Source organism: Schistocerca americana, chromosome 11, assembly GCF_021461395.2.
Source record: "Schistocerca americana isolate TAMUIC-IGC-003095 chromosome 11, iqSchAmer2.1, whole genome shotgun sequence".
Lineage (NCBI taxonomy): Eukaryota > Metazoa > Arthropoda > Insecta > Orthoptera > Acrididae > Schistocerca > Schistocerca americana.
Genome location: NC_060129.1, coordinates 194,555,433 through 194,580,258, shown reverse-complemented (window position 1 = coordinate 194,580,258; position 24,826 = coordinate 194,555,433). Strand labels below are relative to the sequence as shown.

Here is a 24,826-nt window from a genome sequence, read left to right as displayed (position 1 = left end):
AATGACTCATTAGGATTCTGTGTTCACCCATGTAGACACTTTCAAAGGAGGTCTGGGTAAGCTAGGTCCCAATAAATTGGTTTGATTGCTTCCATAACAGCTTCAGGAATAGAGTTATTTTCAAATGATGCTCTTGAAACTTCAGCCTTCTGGAATTTACACAATGATTCAGGTCCAGATCGACTTTGTTGGTTGAAAGTTTGTCGAAGTACGAGACCCAGACTGCTTTCATCATACTTTCTAAATCATTTCCATCATTTCTCATGGCCATTTCATAATACTGCTGAAGCTGATTTATTGTTTTATGAGTCAGCCGACCTCTAAGTGGCTTGCCATCAGACAGTGCGGTGGTGGGAAGAGTTTGTTTTAATTTTCTGAGACATGACCCCATCATCTTTTGCACATGCCCAATGCACTCCAATTTCTTTATCACATTATTTTCATACGGATTTGCTTCAGCAACACATTTATACACTTTAGAATGTCCATCCGCAAGGTACTGTGTGTATCGGACACCCTTTTCCTGCAGTGATCGGCTGAACATTTTCATTGTGGTATCAGCTTCTATTCCTCTGCTGGTTTCTTCATAATTTTTCTGACAGTTTTCATGTTCATTTTTTCCATTTTTTTCACAGGAGCTATAGCAATGTTTCCTAAGTGCCTCAAAATCAATTACATTGGCTGTGTCTACATTTGTGATTGTGGCAACTGAGTTTATCAATGTGTGGCCACACTTTTAGCATGTTCCATCAAACACGACTGGTACATCAATGCTGCCTTCATTCATTTCAATAGCTTCATTTGTTGCAGCCTTCATTGACAGGGAAGCCACAGATTTAACTGCTTCTCCTATAACTTCAGTTTATCTCTGAATTTTTGGAGGAGGAGGTGGTGGTGGTGGTGGTGTTAGATTCATAAACGATCAGAAACACTGAACTGCGCTAAGACCTTTTTCGATAGCTCTCTTCGGATTCACCTCATACAGATTATTCTTGCATCCATCTGACATTACAAATGACTTTCTGTTGTCACAGCTGATTACAGAGATATGCATGTAAGACACGAGAATTAAAAATAAAATACTTCTAAATGCTGCTCACAGATAATTTATGTACCATTTTGTGCAGGAAAGAATAAATAATATTCTAGGGCATTTTGTAAAATGTCAAAATTTTCGAATTTTTGCCTGCAAACTGCCCCTAAACAGGAAACCCTTTTAAGATGCTCAGCAAAACATTATTCATTTGATCACAAACTGGCTTTTGGCTTCTCAGGATATAGTTAGGTGACAACTGAATGTAGCAATCACAGATAAAATGGCATGTATTTGTACACAAATATTATTTATACAAATACATAAAGTAATGACTAACACTGCCTGTCGGCTTGTCTCTGGTTCAGCCAACGTTTGTTTGACTGTTTATCTGACGTTTTGCCAGCACGAGTGGTTGGCACTGTCAAAGCTTCACTTTCCATTGCTGCTGGTGGAGGGTGAAGCTTCAAAGCTTCACCCTCCACCAGCAGCAATGGAAAGTGAATCCAAAATGGAAATGCCAGCCACTCACGCTGGCGAAATGTCAGAAAAATCATCAAATAAATGTCAGTCGAAGCACCTCAAAGAGAAGCCAACAGGTAGTTTATCAACAAATGGCCACGAAAGCCTGAACAATTTTGAAAAAATAATGAGTTACAAAATGCTCATATAGAAAAGTATTACTTTTTGATGTTGCATAAAAATTGTTACATTTAAGAAAGATGAAAAATGGAAAATTTGTTGAATTTTCAACTGTAATCTAACATTTACATAATGGAAATTTAATTTAACAGAGGATCAAAAAATGACAATGCATTTGGTCTTTTAAAACTGTGCCCCTGTAAAATGTACGTCCGTGGTTATGAGGATTTAAATTTTCTGTAAGGCTATTTCAAGTGCTGTAGTTGCTGTTGTCTTCAGCCTGAACGCAGCTCTCCACACTAGCCCATCCTGTGCAAGCCTCTTCATCTCTGTGTAACTTTCTTCAATCTATATCCATTTGATCCTGCTTGCTGAAGTCAAGGGTTGGTCTCACACTACAATTTTTACTTTCTCCCATTGCCATATTGAAGTTTCCTTGATGTCTGAGAATGTGTTCCATCAACTGAACCCTTCTCTTAGTCAAGTTGTACTTTTAATATCTTTTCTCTCAAATTCTATTTACTACCGCCTCATTTGTTATTCTTTTCTCCTCAATTCTATTCTGTACCTCATTTGTTATTCAATCTACCCATCTACTCTTCAGCATTCTTCTGTAGTTCCACATTTCAAAAGCTTCTATTCTACTCTTGTCTGTACCACCATGTTTCACTTCCATACACTCTGGACAAGTACCTTCACAAAAGACTTCGTAATACCTGAATTAACATTATTTGTGACCAAATTCCTCTCTTTGAGGAATGCTTGTCTGGCTATTGCCGGTCTGTATTTCATATTAGACCTTCTTCAGCCATTATCAGTTGCTTTGCAGCCGCAATAGCAAAACTCATCTTCTACTCCTAGTATCTCACTTCCTAATTACATTCCTTCAACATCGTCTGATTTAATCCAACTACACTTCATAATCCTTGTTTTGCTTTTGTTGAGTTCATTTTACAACCTATTTTCAAGACACTGCCTACTCCATTCAACTGATCTTCCAAATCCTTTCCTGTCTCCAACAGTATTACAATCTCATATGCTAACCCCAAAGTTTTTATTTCTTCTCCCTGAACTTTAAAATAACTGCCATCTGGTTTCTCTACAAGTTGTAGATAAGCTTTCACTTTCTGTATTTTACCTCTGCTACCTTCAATGTTTCAAAGACTGTAGTCTAGTCAACACTGTGAAAAGCTTTCTGAAAATCTACAAACATATGTTTGCCTATTTCAACCTCTCTTCTTAGTGCACCACTTTTTGTAGCTACTGACTCACTCCTGTTAACTAGCTCACAACTAGGACAATACTTCATGCGGAAGTCAGTAGTGGTTCATAGGCAGACAATTACCTCACACATTGTTTGCATATCCATGTCCACTGGAATGTTTTTGCATCTATTACCACATGCTTTCACCTGTGCAAACTGGCATTAATTATCATAACAATTCCTTGTGGTTCAATGAACTGGTGCAATTCTTTCAACTGAATACCCCTTTGGCAACTTGTGAGTCCCTTGCCTATTCCAGTTATTCAAGTAGGAAACGGGGTGCTTCAGTCTAATGTGGAATCCAAAACACATTTCATTTCTGATAAATCTTCGCACTATTGAGAGGTAACGCTAGGTTAAAGGCAGCCCGAAAAATTTGTGGTCCAACCAGAATTTGTTGGCACGACATTTCAGTTTCCAGGTACACATTTTACCAATAGAGGAATAGGCCCGATGTTAATTGCAGTAGACCCTGTCAATCAAATAACGTGAAGGATAGATTGAACCCAGTCTCATTGGTGTTCAGAATTATGCCCGTCACAACCTTCAGCTCTTAAAACTGCAGTCTGAGTTGTGAACAATTTGCATAAAATTTTTTGTTCTCTGTATTTTACACATGAATTTATTAAAATACAGCAACAAAAAACAGTGCACTCAGATACATAATAACCTTTTGATACATGTCTCCCTTTGACAACTAGAAACCAGAAATAAATTCTCACCTGGAAGCTGCCCCTTGTCCTGTCGAGTGGCCGGATGCCGGGACGTGACCGCGGTAGCTGCGAACTGATGCTAACAGCTCCCGTCTGCGGGTCGATGCGGACTCCAACCAGTGTTGTCGCGTCCAGTGGTGGAGGCAACTGTCGATACATGTTACACACATCACATCCTGTTCACGACACATGAAAAATTTTATTTGAACTCATATCTCGTATTAAAATAAACCCCCTCTCCCCATTTCTTTAGAGAATCGATTCCTGTGTACAACAAGCATCAAACGTCTGATTCCTTTAAACACGAGTCATGTGTTACAGCATGTAACTGTGTTAAGCATGCAAAGCCTTTGTGGTTGAAGATGCTTTTAATTGTGCTGGGTTTTGTTAGTTTCAGATTGGTCTCCCATAGACTGACAAAGCTTTAAAACATTAAAACAAAAATTTAGTAAACAATAAACTGTTTGTAGGGCTTTAAGCAAGAAAAAGTTCGAAATTATGTTTAAAATTTCTTTGAAGTCACCAAGTGCTCTTATTATCAAATGCCAGACGAGTAAAATCTAGGTAATTTGCACTCCAGTTTCGGCAAAAGCTAGTTTTTCATGCATCTCAATGATTATGATGTCATGTCTCCTGGAATATGTGTAATACGACATAATTTTGCAGGTATAGTAAGTGATATATGTAAATATTGTATGCCAAGTATGTTACAAATGGAGTTAGTAGTAAAGAAGTAATAAATTAAAATGTCGTGCCTAATGCGGAAGTCTTATTGTGCACTGTTTTATGCATAGCCTAGTTTATCTATATGTTTACGACGTCACATCTCCTGAACTATCTGTCATATGATGATATAATTTTTCAGGTACATTCAATGGTATACGTCGATACTGTCTGTAAAATGTGTTGCAAATAGTTACTACCAAAGAAGTAACAAATTAAAATGTCACGCCTCGTTCTCAATTTTTACTGCATGGACACCAAAAAGCTAGTAAGCAATAAACTTTATTTCATTTATTTTTTTCTGTGTTTGGTTTAAATGTGGATTGAGCAATAACAGATTGGTGACCCATGGAGACATGGCTTATCAGCTTTTTCAATTTGTACTAAACTTGTAACCAGAATTTGGCAATTATTGTCAATTTTCCTTTTCAGTGCCTAAAAAATAAGTTAATCAGCAAACTGTGATAATGAACACGATAATGTAACTTAGAAAATTAGCCCCTTTTAAAAGACAAGAAATCTCTTCCTTATTCCCTCCCCCTCCCACCAATAAGATCTATGGACGAAGCACGAGCTGTGACAGTTGGAATGATTAGTGTTTGTTTGGCTAATGAAATGAGATATCTCTCAATTTTGCAAGATACTGGTGATAAAAAATGTTAACAGTTCCCCCTGAGAACTCTGCCTGTAGCTATTAATTTATGTATCTTTCGATTTTGTACGAGTGTAACAAAAAATTAAGTTATACCTTATGACTGTTATATTTTTTTTTCTTAATGTGTACGTGTCAGTTAGCCGGAAGTTTAACTGAGACTTAAAAATTATAACCAACAATAGAATAATGTTTCTGTCGTGTAAATGATGTGTGTTTGATACACACAAGTGTGAGTGTAAGGATTCAAACTAGCAGATCGTTACTACTAGTAAGCCGATTCCACTACTCGATTTTGGTACACGTGACTCTCCTGCAATGCTGATGAAAACAACCTGGTGAAACTGGCCAACAGCTGAAATAGAACATTTGTGGGAGCACCTGCACCTACCTGATACGTGAACAGGTCCGCACTGGAGCAGTCCGAAGTGACGCCGAAGCAGAAGCATGGGATGCAGTCTGACGGGCGGTAGGCCAGGTCGTTGAAGTAGCCTCGCTGGCACACTGAAGGTGGCCGGTTCACCACCAGGATGGCATCCGGCACTGCAAACACTGGGCCACGCGTGTTGATGGCTTCGCAACTGTACGCTCCCTGGTCCGTCTCCTGTAGAGCACAGAGTGTCAGAGTGACGAGAGAGTGAAGAAATGACCGGACACTGTAGTGTGTGAGAGAGGGATACACTGCACGGAATGGCTCCCACACCGCACTGGGTTGATCTGTTCACAAACTGTACTCCACAAACTACATCCTGATGAAGAGCCTTCACCAAGCTTTTTGCACATTCCACAGATCACATTTGTGACAGTCGATTCCTGAATAAGACACATTTTCTCTGTGGAAAAAATCTAGATGCTGGTCATCTACATAAACTAGATTTTTTAAAAATGTTTATCTACAGTAAAATGTAATAAATTTAACCCAATGGTAGTGTCACGAAAGTGGTCTCTAGCACTTTTATTTGTACTGCTTCCGTATCTTGGTACAAAGGGCAAAGAATGTGTATTTCATATATGACTCCGTTTAAAAAAGAACTGATTTCTTGCTTTGGTTCCTTTACGTTTCACCAAATAAGACTGTGTAAAGTGACATCAAGATTGTGCAAATCACCTAAGGGCAGCAGTGTACGACTACGAATACTAGCAGACAATTTCAGCTGACTGGTATGCCACTGTAATCCCTCAGTGAGGATCAAACAGATGTTGCACGTTGTTGAATTTAAACGGGTCTTGCAAGGACAGCACCCTGAGAAGGAACACATAACATCAGACAACCACCTACAATATGAAACTTCCTGGCAGATTAAAACTGTGTGCTGGACCGAGACTCAAATTCAGGACCTTTGCCTTTTGCGGGCAAGTGCTCTACCGACTGAGCTACCCAAGCACGAATCATGCCCCATCCTCACAGCTTTACTTCTGCCAGTACCTCGTCTCCTACCTTCCAAACTTTACAGAAGCTCTCCTGCAAACCTTGCAGAACTAGCACTCCTGAAAGAAAGGATATAGCGGAGACATGGCTTAACCACAGCCTGGGGGATGTTTCTAGAATGAAATTTTCACTTTACAGTGGAGTGTGCGCTGATATGAAACTTCCTGGCAGATTAAAACTGTGTGCCAGACCGAGACTCGAACTCTTTGCCTTTCGCGGGCAAGTGCTCTACCGACTGAGCTACCCAAGCACGAATCACGCCCCGTCCTCACAGCTTTACTTCTGCCAGTACATCATCTCCTACCTCCCAAAATTCATTCCAGAAACATCCCCCAGGCTGTGGTTAAGCCATGTCTCCGCTATATCCTTTCTTTCAGGAGTGCTAGTTCTGCTAGGTTTGCAGAAGAGCTTCTGTAAAGTTTGGAAGGTAGGAGATGAGGTACTGGCAGAAGTAAAGCTGTGAGGACGGGGCGTGATTCGTGCTTGGGTAGCTCAGTCGGTAGAGCACTTGTCCGCGAAAGGCAAAGGTCCCGAGTTCGAGTCTCGGTCCGGCACACAGTTTTAATCTCTCAGGAAGTTTCATATCAGTGCACACTCCGCTGTACAGTGGAAATTTCATTCACTTACACTATATTTACACAGAGTTTCGTCTAGGGGGTAGAAGGAGCTGTCAAGTGGAAATGAATTCAATTTTTGAAAAATTATGATTTGGCACAACAGCTGTCCGTCACTTTATTAAAACTAACTGTTTCAATAAAAGAACAGATCATCATGAAATATTTTTAAAAAATTACATTAATTACAATATGTATCCAATTATGATCATATTAATCTACATCACTGTCATATCTTCATGGCACAACAGAGAGAATCAAGTAAAGTATCTAACTCATACAAAGGCAATATGTTTATAAGGTGAAGCACATGACCACAGTTTTTTTTAGTTTTGAGGTACCTTTTTTCCTCCCTTTAAGTCAATTATTAATCGTTAAGCTCTTTCTAGTATGTTCTAGTTTGACTCATTGTCCAAACTTTCCATTTCATCTGTAGACTTAGAGAAAGCTTTTGATAATGTTGACTGTACTACACCCTTTGAAGCTCTGGAGGTAGCTGGGGTAAAATACAGGAAGCAAGAAGTAATTTACAACTTGTATAGAAAATGGACTGCAGTTATCAGAGTCAGAGAGCACTAAGGGGAAGCAGTGGTTGGGAAGAGAGTGAGACATGGTTGTAGCTTATCCCCAATGTTATTCAATATGTACAGTGATCGAGCTGTGAAGGAAATGCTGTGATGAAAACCAAGGAGTCACTTGGAAAGGGAATCAAATCTCAAGGAAAAGAAGTCAAAATTCTGTCAAGAGACAGCAAAGGACCCAGATCAGTTGAACAGAATGGATAGTGTCTTGAAACAAGGCTGTAAGATGAACACCGTCTAAAGTAAAACAAAAAGGTAATGGCATTTAGTCACATTAAATATGTCTTTGTCGAGGTAGTTATATTTAAAAAATAAATAAATAAAATAAAAAAAGAATTTCCAAAAGAAGAGACATTTGTAAACATCAAACATAAATTTAATGGTAGGAAGTCTTTACTCATGGTATTTGTCTTGAGTACAGCCTTGTGCAGTGTGGATAACAAGCAGTTCAGGCAAAAGACAATGGAAGCTATTCGAATGGGGTGCTATAGGAAACTGTGGAAGATTAAATGGGCAGTTTGAAGAAATAATGACAAGGTACCGATTTGTACTGGGGTAAAAAGAAATTTATGGTACAACCAGGCTCAAAGAAGGATCAGTTGATAGGACACTACCTGAAGCATCAAGGAACTGTCAATTTGGCAATGGAGGGAGGTAAAAATTGTAGAGGGAGAGCATAACTCAGAGTAGGCAGGTAAAGCTGGGTGCAGGCTCCAGTAGTTATACAGAAATGAAGAGCCTTGTCCAAGATAGACTAGCATGAAGAGCTATGTCAGACCAGTCTTTGGACTGAAGACAACGATGATCACAACAAGAAGCTGTAAAGGAAACCGAGAAGAAATTTGGAAGGGGATTTAAGTTCAGGGAAAAGAAGAAGAAGCTTCGAGGTTTGTTGATGACATTGCAATTCTGTCAGAGATGATACAGGAGTTGGAAAAGCAGTTAAACAGAATGAATACTGTCTTGAAAGGAAGGTATTAAGATGACAGTCAAGTAATGTAAAACCAGGGTAATGGGAGGTAGCTGAATTATTTCAGATTACTCTGAGGGAATTAGACTGGGAAACAAAACACTAGAAGTAATATATCAGTTTTGCTATTTGGGCAACAAAATATCTGATGAGAGGGTCAAAGCACAGAGGATATAAAATGCAGATAGGCAATCGTCAGAAGAGGATTTCGGAAAAAGAAGAATTTGTTAATATCTAGAACAAATTTAAAGTGTTAGGAAGTCTTTTCTGTAGTTATTTATCTGGAAAATGCCTTAAATGGAAGTGATGATAAACAGTTCTGAAAAGAAAAAAATATAAACTTTTGAAATGTCGCATTATAGAGGAACGCTGATGGTTAGATGGGTAGATTGTGTAACTAATGAAAAAGAACTTATTCAAATTTGGGAGAAAGGAAATTTATGTCAAAAAGTGTTAAAAGAAGAAGAAATTTGTTGATAGAACACATCTTAAGGCATCAAGGAATCAACAATTTAGTAATGGAGGGGAAGTGTGTGTGTGTGTGTGTGTGTGTGTGTGTGTGTGTGTGTGTGTGTGTGTGGAGGGACACCACAGGCCGAATACAGTAAACAGATTCAAATGTAGGCTGCAGAGGTTATTCACAGAGGGAGAGGCTCATACACACAGAAACGACTAGCATTGAGAGCTGCATCAAACCAGCCTCTAGACTGATGACCGTAACGACGACACACCTTATTCCCCCCCCCCAAGGTTACCCAGCAACAAAACTTGGTTCAAATCCTGCTAGACGCTTATAAGCTATGTGTAAATTTAAGAACTAGGCTATAGTTTCAGCAGTGTGGATTACACTTGGAGAAGCTGCCTGCTACTGACCTGGATGTCGGGGCAGATTAAAGTGCCAACGCCATTCACACTCCTGGTCGTGCATTTGGCGGGAATGTGGCCCCAGTTGAGACGCCAGACCACCTCCGGGGTAGGGACGCCGATTGCAGTGCAGCTGATGTTCATCGTGTCGCCGATGTTGAGATTTACCATAGGTGGTGGAGGGGTCTGAATGTAGACGGGAGCTGCAGAGGAAAGAACAAATTCTGTAATACTGATCTTTCATAAAGAATGTACTTAATCCCTTGCAACAAATTTCTCCAATACATATGATATTGCACGTTTCATTTCATCTTAACAATATTCGTGAGGATCAACATTTGAAATAATTCAGGAATAATGGATAAACTTTGACCAATCCGAACTCGGACAAATTTTTGCAGTTTGTTCATGATTTTGCTTACTATTCTGGTACAAGAGACCCATGATACCCAGTGGCTCTCTAATGTACATTCACACATGTTGTGTTTCTTGACTTCCAGAAGGCATTAAATACAGTTCTGCACTGCTGACTAACATACAAAACACAAGCATACAGACTGAGCTCAGCTGTGATCCTTGATTGAAGAGTTTCTAGCAAACAGAACATAGCATGTCATTCTCAGTGGAGTGAAATCTGCTGTAACACTCTAAAAGAGTGTTACAGCACCATTTTTTTTTTTACAGTATACAGGGCGATTCTTTAACTGAAATGGCACATCGGGCATACAGCAAGGATCAGTAATCGCATCGGAACTGAGGTTGCAATTGCCACGGGTAGGTGCTACGGTCACGAGAAAGCGATGCTATACAAACGCTGGCGGAGCGCACGGAGACTGCCTACAATGTATTTGAATTACAGCACGGGCAACTGCAACAAATGAGAAGCCGTGCAACTGCATTGCGAGAAATGTCCCAATAGAAAGGTGCCGTGCCACACATTACTCGCCAACCTGTGTCGCAGACTGTGCGAAACCGGATCATTCCGTGTGCACGAGCCAGATGCCCGTAGCCAATCGACAACACGGACAGTTGTACTGGAAGTAAGCATTCTAGGAATTGTATAGCATAAGTTCTCAACAAGCACACGAGGTATATCAGCACCACCGATATACCCCGACCCTCCGTTTGGAGCATTATACAGTGACAAAGGACTGCATCCATTTCATTTACAACGCTTCCAGACATTTCAACTGGGAGACTATAACAAGTGCATGGGATTTGCACAGTGGTTACTGAAGGAATCTGTCACAGGCTGCAGCTTCACAGCAAGTGTCCTCTTCACCAATGAGGCTGTGTTCTCACTTGAGTGTGTGATGAATGTTCACAATATGCATACTTGGGCAGGTGTGAATCCTCGGGCTACATGTACACTTGCCTCATAACACAAATTTACTCTTAACACGGCTGGCATCACTGGAGATTGTTTGATCGGGCCACACATTTCCCTGAAGTGACTTTTCCCGTGCCTATTCATTTCCGCATTCAATTTCGGCACGATGGAGCCCCTGCACATTTTAGCAGACAGGAAGAAACCTTTTCCAGTCCCTGGATCGGTTGCGGTGGGCCAGTCGCGTGGCCGTCACGATCACCTGATCTGTCCACAATCGAGTTTTTCCTGTGGGGATATCTGAAGGGCCCGTGTACGACAGCTCCTATGCGATTACTGATCCTTGTCGTATGCCCGATGTGTTGTGTCAATTTGTAAACTTTTTTTAATCACTCTGTAAATAAATGACCGAGTGAATAACATCGAAAGCACCACGAATTTCTTCACAAGTGATATTGTTGTAAACTGAGAAGCCGCAATGCTAGAAAAAAAGTAGTGAAATGGAGAAAGATCTCCATCCTGCGGAGGGTCGATGCTTGCTGCATGGAATGGCAACTGGTCCTCAATGTAAACAAATGTGAAATACAGCTTGCACATAGACAGAGAGATCCATTTTTATGTTATTACCCTATTGCAGAACAATCTCTGGAAGCAGTCACATCCATTAAATATCAGGGAGTATACGTACGGGACGATTTACGTGTAAAGTGTAACTGGCACATAAAACTAATTGTATCTAAGCCAGACGTCAGACTGAGTTCCATTTGATAAACAATCATGATGTGTAGTCCACTCACAAAGGAGGTAGCTGTTTCAACTGATAAGCGAATATTGCTCATCAGTCTGAGATGTGTACCAGATAGGCTTGATCGACAAAATACAGAAGATCCGAAGCACAGCATTGCCTTTAGTCAAAGGTTCATATAATAAGTGCAAAAGCATCACATAGGTGCTCAGCCAACTCCAGCAGCAGACACTGGAGGAAAGATGTTGCATATCACTAAGTGACGATTTAGAGGTTGAAATTCTGAGAATTTATGTTCCTAGAAGAGTCAACCAATATAGGGCTTCCTCCCACGTATGGCTCGTGAAAAGACTGCGAAGGTAAAATCAGAAAGAATCCTGACCACAGGGAGGCTTACAACAATTGTTCTTCCTGCAAACAATTTGCAACTGGAACAGGAGGAGGAGGAAGTGAAAGTGGTGTACACAGCGCCCTCCGCAACACATGACAAGATGCAGATGTATTTGTTATAAATAAAAGGCTTGAATTGTAATAGTCAATTCTGAGTAAGTTTAATCCAAAATTTATTTGAGTGCTGAAAATTACTGAATCAAGATACCAGATTATTTTAAAGTCGTTTATTGAAAGATAATTAAATCCTCAGAAATGAGTTATTGATAAATTAAAAGTACCTGCTTTTATTGGCTAGAAACCTTATCTAATGAGGTAGACAGAGTGGCTCTTGTACTACTGGGCGAACATGTCACTCTGGAGCATCTGTATTGAACACGCACAGGCACAGTTACTTACAGCAGCCAATTTCGTCACTCCTGTCCTGGCAGTCCACTTCCAAGTCACACTGGAACGACTTAGGGATGCACTGGTCACCCGAGCGGCACTGGAATTCGTTGTATCGGCACGGAGAACCTGCAATGTAGAAAGAATGTTTTATTTGACTGCCTCCAGCAACATAAAAAGCTTACTTAATGAAAGTATATGAACAAAATGTTATGAAAGGCTCTTCAGTTTGGTGGAAGATCAATGACAAGGCATCAGAATACATCTGACAGAAAGACACTGAAACAAAACTATTTTACCGCAGTAATATCTTTTTTCCAATTACCATCACCAACTTGATCCTCGAAAAATCAAAATAATTTCTTGACTTCCACATACACAGGCAGCTGTGGTAAAATACAAGAAACCGGAGCACATACACAAAAATGTAAGTGTTCATTTTTTCTATGTGCTACTTGAGAGTGGGACGGTAAAAAATAGTCTTTCAGTTGTTCTGTGAATCCTCTCCAAAAAAAGGGGGTGAGTTGAACAGCAATCTTGTATATGTAAATGGGACATAGATGGTTTTACAATCACAGAGTACAAGGTAAACAATCCCTGGCAAATAAAATGCTGCGACCAGTCACTGCTAAACAACGACACCCACCATATATATGTCTGTAGCACCAGAAGAAATTTCTACAGAAGTTGCCACACTTTGGCTGGGGGCAGCAGTGAGAAGGGGTGACGTAAAAGCACAGCTCAAAAATGTGTGGAGCAATTTCACCAAATTTAGTATATTGTTGTTGTTCTGGTCTTCAGTCCTGAGACTGGTTTGATGCAGCTCTCCATGCTACTCTATCCTGTGAAAGCTTTTTCATCTCCCAGTACCTACTGCAACCTACATCTTTCTGAATCTGCTTAGTGTATTCATCTCTTGGTCTCCCTCTACGATTTTTACCCTCCACGCTGCCCTCCAATACTAAATTGGTGATACCTTGATGCCTCAGAACATGTCCTACCAACTGATCCCTTCTTCTGGTCAAGTTGTGCCACAAATTTCTCTTCTCCCCAATCCTATTCAATACTTCCTCATTAGTTATGTGATCTACACATCTAATCTTCAGCATTCTTCTGTAGCACCACATTTCGAAAGCTTCTATTCTCTTCTTGTCCAAACTATTTATCGTCCATGTTTCACATCCATACGTGGCTACACTCCATACGAATACTTTCAGAAATGACTTCCTGACACTTAAATCAATACTGGATGTTAACAAATTTCTCTTCTTGAGAAACGCTTTCCTTGCCATTGCCAGCCTACATTTTATATCCTCTCTACTTCGACCATCATCAGTTATTTTGCTCCCCAAATAGCAAAACTCGTTTACTACTTTAAGTGCCTCATTTCCTAATCTAATTCCCTCAGCATCACCTGACTTAATTCGACTACATTCCATTATCCTTGTTTTGCTTTTGCTGATGTTCATCTTATATCCTCCTTTCAAGACACTGTCCATTCCATTCAACTGCTCTTCCAAGTCCTTTGCTGTCTCTGACAGAATTACAATGTCATCGGTGAACCTCAAAGTTTTTATTTCTTCTCCATGAATTTTAATACCTACTCCGAATTTTTCTTTTGTTTCCTTTACTGCTTGCTCAATATACAGATTGAACAACATCGGGGAGAGGCTACAACCCTGTTTTACTCCCTTCCCAACCACTGCTTCCCTTTCATGTCCCTCGACTCTTATAACTGCCATCTGGTTTCTGTACAAATTGTAAATAGCCTTTCGCTCCCTGTATTTTACCCCTGCCACCTTTAGAATTTGAAAGAGAGTATTCCAGTCAACATTGTCAAAAGCTTTCCCTAAGTCTACAAATGCTAGAAACGTAGGTTTGCCTTTCCTTAATCTTTCTTCTAAGATAAGTCGTAAGGTCAGTATTGCCTCACGTGTTCCAGTGTTTCTACGGAATCCAAACTGATCTTCCCCGAGGTTGGCTTCTACTAGTTTTTCCATTCGTCTGTAAAGAATTCGTGTTAGTATTTTGCAGCTGTGACTTATTAAACTGATAGTTCGGTAATTTTCACATCTGTCAACACCTGCTTTCTTTGGGATTGGAATTATTATATTCTTCTTGAAGTCTGAGGGTATTTCGCCTGTTTCATACATCTTGCTCACCAGATGGTAGAGTTTTGTCAGGACTGGCTCTCCCAAGGCCGTCAGTAGTTCCAATGGAATGTTGTCTACTCCGGGGGCCTTGTTTCGACTCAGGTCTTTCAGTGCTCTGTCAAACTCTTCACGCAGTATCATATCTCCCATTTCATTTTCATCTACATCCTCTTCCATTTCCATAATATTGTCCTCAAGTACATCGCCCTTGTATAGACCCTCTATATACTCCTTCCACCTTTCTGCTTTCCCTTCTTTGCTTAGAACTGGGTTTCCATCTGAGCTCTTGATATTCATACAAGTTGTTCTCTTATCTCCAAAGGTCTCTTTAATTTTCCTGTAGGCAGTATCTATCTTAGCCCTAGTGAGATAGGCCTCTACATCCTTACATTTGTCCTCTAGCCATCCCTGCTTAGCCATTTTGCACTTCCTGTCGATCTCATTTTTGAGACGTTTGTATTCCTTTTTGCCTGCTTCATTTACTGCATCTTTATATTTTCTCCATTCATCAATTAAATTCAATATTTCTTCTGTTACCCAAGGATTTCTACTAGCCCTCGTCTTTTTACCTACTTGATCCTCTGCTGCCTTCGCTACTTCATCCCTCAAAGCTACCCATTCTTCTTCTACTGTATTTCTTTCCCCCATTCCTGTCAATTGTTCCCTTATGCTCTCCCTGAAACTCTGTACAACCTCTGGTTCTTTCAGTTTATCCAGGTCCCATCTCCTTAAATTCCCACCTTTTTGCAGTTTCTTCAGTTTTAATCTACAGGTCATAACCAATAGATTGTGGTCAGAGTCCACATCTGCCCCTGGAAATATATTAGTATAAGACCCATTATTTGTATGAAAATACTGCGGGAGTAAGATACCCCTACTAACCCTACTAATAGTTTAGTCTCTATGACTTTTCATTTTGTAAATTGTACTGTAATAATGCTGAAATGTGTATGTTAAGTGCAAAATCACTTGTCAATAGCTACAATGCAACAGTGATTTCAAAAGGAAAAGGAAAATACAAACAGCGAAAGCATTATCGAGAGACCTTGACAAACTGCTGACCTCAAGTACATGCCCTTATGTAATCCAAACAGATGGTAAAGATATACAGCAAGGCCATAACTACAAGCATCCAGCTATTTTCCAGATTCAAAAGCGAACACTTATTTGTCTCAGCTTTTTCCTGTGCACGTACGAACCTTTGCAGGGACTGCACTTTTAACACTGACATTAAACAGAATATCAAAATCAACGCCAATGATTACAGCCTTGTAGAGACTGTTTTATCTCCAAATATCTATCAAACAGAAATATTAAACCTACAATATGGTAGCAGGACTCACCTGGCGGATTAGTTGCACAGTTCTGCTCGTCAGAGCCGTCGCCACAGTCGTCGTCTGAGTCACAGCGCCACGTCTTGAGCACACACCTTTTGTTGTCACATTGGAATTCGTTGGGCTCACATCCGTGGGCACCTACACACAATTTCATGTTCATCAGTACACTGTTTCCAACCACTGTACAGGCGCCACGAGATCTGATCACGTGCCTCTGTATCGTGACAATAAAGGATGGGTCGACAGTGTCATTATTTTGTGTTACACCAATGTGTTCTAGTTTGCGAGATGACAGGAATGCTATCTCTTTAACACAGTAGACGAGATCAAATGCTCAATAAATTTCATTGTAATCAGTTTTGGGTCAGATTTACTGAAATGATGGAAACGAATTTAGCACTATATCACTAAAGCATAACAGGACTGAGCTAAGACACAGAGTTGCACAAAGGAGAATAATGACTTCCATAGCCCTAAAATTGGGAACAACACAGCAGTGGAATAAGTGAATCCATTTTCCCATCTAGTAATATAATAGAAGGAAACATTCCACGTGGGAAAAATTATATATAAAAACAAAGATGAGGTGACTTAAACATACACACACGAAAGGAAGTGGGTTTTCGTTTTCCTTTCGTCTTCCCCTCTCCTTCCCTCTTTCCTGATGAGGCAACAGTTTGTTGCGAAAGCTTGAATTTTGTGTGTATGTTTGTGTGTCTATCGACCTGCCAGCGCTTTCGTTCGGTAAGTCACCTCATCTTTGTTCCCATCTAGTAAGTAAGATAACACAGTAAGGTCGAAGGAAGGAAAATATCAGAAGCAGAGTGGCAAAGGCATAGAACACTCTCTTCAATAAAAGATGCGTGATTATCTGATCTTTAAATGGGTCTGGGTACTACGCATCATCCATCTGCAGGCATATCCTGAAGATTTGTAAATAATTTACATTTCATAAACAGTAATTGTAATCCACAATTTCTGTGGTGCAAGGCTGATATTCTTTGTTTCCTATGAAGACTTGCCGTCTAGGGTAACATACCAAGCAAACGTGCTTTTTGCATGACTGCTGAGCTTTGTCAACTTCCTCATCCTGTGGAGAAAGAGAATGAGCTCAGTTTAACATAACTGTTTTCTCCAGAAACGAGCTGGATTTTGAATAGTTTAGCATCCACAGGACTTTACATATTTGAGCACAATTAATCTTTTTAAAAACAAAAGTAAAGAGGATTAGCAGAAATGAAAATAGTTATAATCTGAATGCTGCTACCGGGGATCACGAAGTAGATGAAGCGAAGGAATTCTGCTAACTTGGAAGCGAACTTACACATGACAATGAACACAGCAAGGAGGATGGTAAAAGGAGACCAGCACAATCAAAGATGACATTCCTTGCCAAAAAGAGTATCAAACACTGGACTCCACTTGAGAAAGAAATTTCTGAAAATGTAGATTTGCAGCTCAGAATTCTAGGGAATGAACCATAGATTACCAGAAAACATGAAAATCAAAGTGTTTGAGATATGATGGTATAGGAGGATTCCAAAAATAAGTGGACTGATAAGATAAGAAATAAGGCGGTTCTCTGCACAATCAGTGAGGATCGTGGTGGGCTGCATCAAAGCAGTCAGTAGATTGATGACCCAAAAAACATCCTCTGAAATTCTACAGTAGCAGCTCAGCAGTTCTGCAGGTTTTCCGATACTGTCAAAAACTGCTCCGCATGAAAATTCTTTCGATCTTGTGAATAAAGTCAGATGGAAGTGAAGGCACATTGGATACAGACCCAATATAAGAGCAAATCCATTAGCTCTGGACAGCTTTTTGATTTAAGGACTTAAGGTAGCTTGAAGTCTTACAGCAAAAATTCAAAATGAAGAAAACCATACTTACTGCACCGCATCTCGTCCGAGCCATCCACACAGTCAAAGTTTCCGTCGCAGACCTTCTCCTTGGGAATGCAGTCGAGGTTGGCACAGGTGGCTTCGTACGGTTGGCAGGTGTACGCTGGTCGTGTTACGGGCAGGTCCACTGCAAACGAGAACACAGTCAGAGGTTTTGCACTGAAATGAGTCAGCTCGGTCAAACATTTTGGCAATCAGTAGAACACTATTTGATAAAGGAAATACTGTTGAACACCATCTGCCACACTTGAAAAGTTTTTACTTGCCAGACTGGTATTTGGGCATGCAGCCGACCTTCAAAGGCATACAGTGTGCTCAACAATAGGAAAATATAGATTGCTACTTACCATAAAGATAACACACTAAATTGCAGACAAGCGCAATTAAAAGACACTGCATGCAAGCTTTCAGTCTCAGCCTACGTCAGAAAAGAAAAACACACCATTCATTCACACGAGCAAGCATACTTCGTGCACACATGACCGCCAACTCCAACAGCTCAGGCCAGAATCTAATACTGGCTCGAGCTGTTGGAGTTGGTGGTCATGTGTGCGTAAGGTGTGCTTGCTCGTATGAATGAATGGTGTGTGTTACTCTTATCTGACGTAGGCTGATGCCGAAAGCTTATGTGTAGGTGTCTTTTAATTGTGCCTGTTTGTAACATAGTGTGTCATCTTTACAGTAAGTAAAGATATTTCTACCCGGAATTTCCATTGTTTGATATAGTGTGCTCATCCACAACAAATGATACACCTATGATGTGTAAAATCTTTATAGCAGTTATAAATAAAGTTGATCTATGCAGTGCACAGCTTGTTGTGTGTACATATTATAAAACTGTAAAATGCTAAATCTTTAAAATGCATGTAAACACAATCACCAGACCATTTCTGCTATCATTAGTGCACGAGGTGCCAGGTCACTTGTGTCAGCCACATTTTCACACTTAAAGCACTATTGTTACGATTTCAGAACTGTAACACTTTCCAGGGGCTCCGACCAACATCCTGGAGCGCTAAAAGCATTTAGAGATAATTAAATAATGGTTTGATATGATGAAGTAACTTACAGGTAATGTCCTCGACAACTGCCAATATTCTGACAGATGAACATCCAACCGTTTTCAAAGCAGGGAGGAAGGGTGATTAGAATTTAACACAGTGCAGTCATTAGAGACAGTGCATGGGCTCGGGTTACAAAAGGACGTGGAACGAAATCGGCTGCATGTTTTCAAAGGAAACATCCTGGCATTTGGCTGGATAGATTTAGGGAAGTCGCAGAAGACCTAAATCTGGACTACCCATCTTTGTGATTTGCAGTTCCTTGTATTGGCCGTGTTTGCAGTTAAAATTTTTTGGATTTGAGGTCCGCCAGTTATGCAAAACACCATTTTTTTGCAAGAAAAAATTCTTTTTGTATTTACTTATGCTTTCGTGTGGCAAGCACTTCCACTCTCCACATCATGCTGAGATGTTGTGATGCATATGCAGCTATAACATGTATTTTCCACAAATAACGTACTAAAACGCTTTTCACTACACCAGAAACGGTGTTTTGCACAACTGGCGGGCCTCAAATCCACAAAATTCTAAATCTGGACGTCTGGTCAGAGATTTTAATCATCATCCTCTCGAATACGAGTCCAGTGAGCTAACCACAGTGCCACTTCATTCAGTTTTGTACCCTGTAAATGACAGCCTGCTCACCTGTCAAAGTATTGGCAGTTGACAAGGACAGTACCCAGCTGGATTCCCAAAAGTTATTTGGCCATACTTTTATGCCACGAGAAGATTAAGTTTCGCAAGATCTGAGATGTGCAATACTTTCTAGTGGCTGCAAAAAATGGCCTAGAGGATTACAGACAGAATGACTAAGCATCTTCCAATATAATTGTAACTGTTCTAGTACCTATTAACTAGACCATATTTGGGCTTCTTCTCCTCGAGTACAGTGATTTTCAATATACAATACCAATGTCATCAGTAAATACGAGGAGTGAGACAAACAGAAAATTAATCCCATGAACTGATGCCACTGTCGGTGAAATTAATTCAATTACATTATAACCTTCGTAGGTGTGGGAGTACAAATTTGTGCATATAAATTATGTTTCAAATGCCCTATATATGATGTCAGAGAAATGTATAACCAAGTGTCGCTTGAAACAATTACAGAATTATTTTGAATGAATAACAGTAGGATGATTTTACATTAAGACACCAGCTTCTGGTAGTTTGCTTCGACAATTCCTCCCTCCAACACAGCTACAGACGTGACACTGCCAAAGATACGATTGGTGCAATTGAACCCAGCGACCACAGCTTAACACAGCAGCAGCCTATTCGGACAAAACCACACTGCCAGACATTCAGACAAGTCCACTAACCGCAAAAACTTCCGCATGCTTGACACTGATTCACTGGTGTTTTATGGCTCCCACAGATGATCAAAGTTCACATGTTTGTAAAATTATTTGGCAGTGAGTTGTTTGTTTGATGTGTTTGTCAAATAACACTGTGGTTGATGTGTTTGACAGCAATTTGATGAACAAAAAGCCAATTTTACAAACAAGTTTTACTGTTTATACATACATCTGTCAAACAATAGCCAGTTGCTTGCTGGATTATTATCTGTGGCTTTGAGGTGTCTGATACCTAGGGCAGATTTCAAAAATTTAAAATTTCTATCCTGAACTGGTTCTCATATATTGCCCACTAGTGTCCCAACATTTGGCAACATGATACACACTGTGCAACAGCTGCTCCAAAGCTAAGGTTAAATTTGACAAATTTGGATGGTTCATCTGTACTCTTGTTTGACAAAACTGTGGATAACTAACAACAAATTTGACAAACAGGTTTGATTGCTTATAAGGGGCTTTTATGGATGCAGCTCCACAACAAAGCATTTAAAACATATAGTTACATGAAAAATTTTGTCTGATGCAACATACCACACCTTGCTCCGGTCTTACTTTCCTCTAGCTTATATGAAGCATCACCAGTGAACACTTCAGGTAGCCTCTGATGTTATCCATCAGAACACTTACATGTGTTTTTCAACATGACGAAAATTTACGGAGGTATTTTACATCCCTCAGTCCAACTATAATAAAGTGCGTATTTTTCTCATCATAGCCTTTTTTTTTACTGGTGTAAAACATTGTCAGTGGTCTGTAATGAAACATATTTACAATTTAGCTTGTAAGCCACACTGTAAACATGTTTTATTACAGTCTAATGGCAATGTTTTATATCAATAAAATGAAACACATCTGGTGACAAAAATATGTCGTTTCTGGCAGGTACACAAAATGATTTTAAAATATCTTCAGTAATTATGAAGCAACTATGGCCACACATAAATACTACTTATGGCTGTCAATACTTTTATCAGTTGGAACTGTTTCTCATTTTCATACATACATATTGAATGCTATGTACACATTAGACATCTGGTGAACAGTAACGACTTCCTTGGAGAACTCCCACAAATAGTTTAATATCTAATATCTTTTCCATTATGAATGATCTATCTAGTTGGATGTTCTTAATGCACCAGTCTCCAAGTTTGTATGACATTCCATAACTCAAATTGTGTTCCCCAGCATAACTTTCAAATACATACTCCCTCTTCTACGACATTGATGACAATACTGCAAATGCATTTCTGTAGTCCCATTGTATAATTAACTTTAACTCTTTGCCATGCACTTAAAGTGGCTTAACATAGAATACATTTAGCTACCGAAACTTCCTGGCAGATTAAAACTCTGTGCTGGGCCTTTCACAGGTAAGTTCTCTACCGACTGAGCTACCCAAGCACGACTCGCGACCCGTCCTCACAGCTTCAATTCTGCCAGTACCTCGTCTCCTACCTTCCGAACTTCACAGAAGCTCCTTTGCAAAACTCGCAGAACTAGCACTCCTGGAAGAAAAGATACTGAGGAGACATGGCTTAGCCACAGCCAGCGGGATGTTTCCATAATGAGATTTTCACTTTGCAGTGGAGTGTGTGCTGATGTGAAACTTCCTGGCAGATTAAAACTGTGTGACAGACTGAGACTCGAACTCGGGACATTTGCATTTCGCGGGCAAGTGGGGCTAGTGGTAGAGCACTTGCCTGCGAAATGCAAATGTCCCAAGGAAACATCCCCCAGGCTGTGGCTAAGCTGTGTCTCCGCAATATCCTTTCTTCCAGGATTGATAGTTCTGTGAGGTTCACAGAAGAGCTTCTGTGAAGTTTAGAAGGTAGGAGACGAGGTACTGGCAGAATTGAATCTGTGAAGACGGGTCGCGAGTAGTGCTTGGGTAGCTCTGTCAGTAGAGCACTTTCCCACGAAAGGCAAAGGACCCGAGTTCGAGTCTCGGACTGGCACACAGTTCTAATCTGGTAGGGAGTTTCATATCAGCGCACACTCCACTGCAGCGAGAAAATCTCATACTACATTTAGCCACTGTTTGTTATAGGATCTCTACAAAAATCAGACAATGTACTATGCAAGCCATTACCTCTCAATCTCTCATTCCAATTAAGACAAATAAATCACATATAAACAAATTCACCACCATATGCTTTCTCCCTCCCCTTCACCAAACAATGAGTCCTGTTCCATAAAGTACTTTATAAACAACGAATTTGTTTACTTCCAACAGGAAAAAACCGTGTTAATAATGAATAACACTACAATGAAACTGCTTTAAACTTAAAGCAGCAACTACACTGCACTTACCAGGATCCATTTAGGAAGGGCCCATACGTTCGAAAAGAGAAAGACAAACAAGATTCTAATTAATCACTCTACACAAATGAGGGCAAGAAGCACAACAGAATCTACTGTACGAGGTCTACTCTCGCACCAAAGAATGTGATATACAATGTGAAGAAGAACTGAAATATTTCTTTAGCAAGCAGCAGAATCCCTCATGGACTAATTTAGCTTAATGATAACTTAAAACTTCTAAACAGAGGTAGCTATGAGTAAAAGGCTAAAAAGTTAATGAAATGGAGATAAGTGAACAAAATATAATCAAATAGCTGATGGGTAAGGAACAATCATAAAGATGAGATTGCTTATTTTATCTATGTCATTAAGATCACTAGAACTACCTTAGCTTTTTAGTTATTTCCAAAGGCTCATAAAACCACCATTACTGGTATTCAATTACCTACAGTGTAAGATGTATTACTCCACTCTCATTCTCATAACTTTCTATCTCCCCCTTCCCCCCTCCAGGAGTGTTCGTGTATTATTTACACACTACCAACAGAGCATTAAACTGCCAACTGCAAAAGGGAAACTACAAAAATATGTTTTGGGAAAGCAAAGAAATTTAAGCATGTCAGACAGTGATGTGCAAGTCACATTCTTGACATGCTTAATGAACAAAATATTAGCCACCTCATACAAAGAGCACACCACTCACTTTGGAACTCTGTAGGTAGTGTACAAATGGTAATAAAAAATCATGTGACAACACATCACGAAGTAATGGTGAGTGAGTGAGTGAGTGTGTGTGTGTGTGTGTGTGTGTGTGTGTGTGTGTGTGTGTGCGCGCGCCAGTCAGTTGTGCGGAATCAGCGCAGAAGATACGCACGTGTGGAGATGGTACACAATGGCAGAAACGAACTGTCACGTTTGGAGATACCGTGCCCATGTCACGAATGAAGTTGCCCAATTCAGTGACGTACTGACACGGACTGTGCAACCTGACTACGGGGAATAGTGTACCATATAACAACATAAGAACAGCGGTTGTAAAGATCCCAACCGACAGGGATCGGACGAATGTCATGCCTTACAAATGACAACTGGTTTCAAACCAAACACGAATTGTTGCCACAGTGAATGCAGGTCCATATCCACCAGCTCTTGAGTGACAATTGCAAAGGCAACTGCATGTAGTGGACATTTGGAGTCAGATATCTCTAGAAAAGGAATTGCTCATTGTAGCAGTATGTCTTCAATGGGCCAAACAACACACAAACTGGACAGCACCTGACTCTATGCTAGTAGTGAATTTGGTTGAGTCATGATTTTTGCCTCTTTATCAAATGATGCAAGATGTTAAGTGCCCTGACAGACCAATGAGACGTTTAATCCACAATGGATGGAAGCAAGGTGGCTTCTCAAACATGGAAAAAAAATACCTGAGAATTCCAAGTGTGAGGAGGAAATGAAATGAAATGATCGTATGGCATTTATTGGCCAGGATATCCCCTTCGGGGTTCGGCTGCAGTATTGCAAGTCTTTTTAGAGGATGCCACTTCGGCGACTTGCGTGTCAGTGTTGATGAAAAGACACACAACACACAGTCCCCTGCCGGGAATCAAACCCAGGCCCCCTTGCGTGGTAGGTGGTAACGCTACCACTGCACTATGGAGGCGGACTGTGAGGAGGAAGATGAGAAAGACGGTGTCAAGAAGCTCCTGATAAGTTAATGGTGAGCAGGAGTAGGAGTGGGGGGCAGCACACCACAATAATGACTTTTCATTCCTCTCTGTTGAGCTATATACCAGCCACAAGCAGTAATTTAACTGTAGTTTTTAATCATCAATAATTTATCTGGAATAACATTCATATAATTAACACACTTTGAGATATTTAGTATTTCAAAATTTGTGATTTATAAAACTAAATAAAATTCAGTTTCAATGGTAGGTTAAAATCACAGAATTCCCTGGTAAAATTTAATTCGATGAGAACTCCAGATTTTTGAGAAGAATTATCATCCTGGTAAAGTGTAGTTCAGGCCACAATTGGCTCTGTGATGTTTTTCATACCATGACCTTGTCCCTGCATTCAGGTTACTATAAGCTTGAACCAGAATGTTTATTTCAACATTTTCAGCAACCAATTGACTACATCTTCATGACAAGCATATTTTGGACATTTCCATAGTCCAAGCTGACAACAGCTGTGTTCACAGGGCAGCACGCGTGCGTTCACGGTTCGACTGCCACTCGGGCACCTCTACTTGCCCACTAAATCACCTGATCCAGCTCCACAGAAAATCTGGGCAATTTGGAATGTGGGTGAAAACTAGCAGTCTACATTACTGCAATCTGGTACTCTATGGAATTCAATGAACAACATTTGGG

The 24,826-nt window shown here is 40.2% G+C and overlaps 1 protein-coding gene across 1 annotated transcript in view; it reads right to left on the bottom strand.

Moving 5' to 3' along the window:
* The window catches only part of LOC124553582 (basement membrane-specific heparan sulfate proteoglycan core protein), a 799,417-nt gene that overhangs the window by 224,207 nt on the left and 550,384 nt on the right, over positions 1-24,826 (bottom strand). The window contains exons 27-32 of the mRNA XM_047127431.1: positions 17,715-17,852; positions 15,831-15,962; positions 12,347-12,463; positions 9,495-9,688; positions 5,419-5,631; positions 3,662-3,799 (exon numbers count right to left, since the gene is read on the bottom strand). Coding sequence (XP_046983387.1) covers positions 3,662-3,799; positions 5,419-5,631; positions 9,495-9,688; positions 12,347-12,463; positions 15,831-15,962; positions 17,715-17,852 — 932 coding nt within the window. The remainder of the gene's footprint in view (positions 1-3,661; positions 3,800-5,418; positions 5,632-9,494; positions 9,689-12,346; positions 12,464-15,830; positions 15,963-17,714; positions 17,853-24,826) is intronic.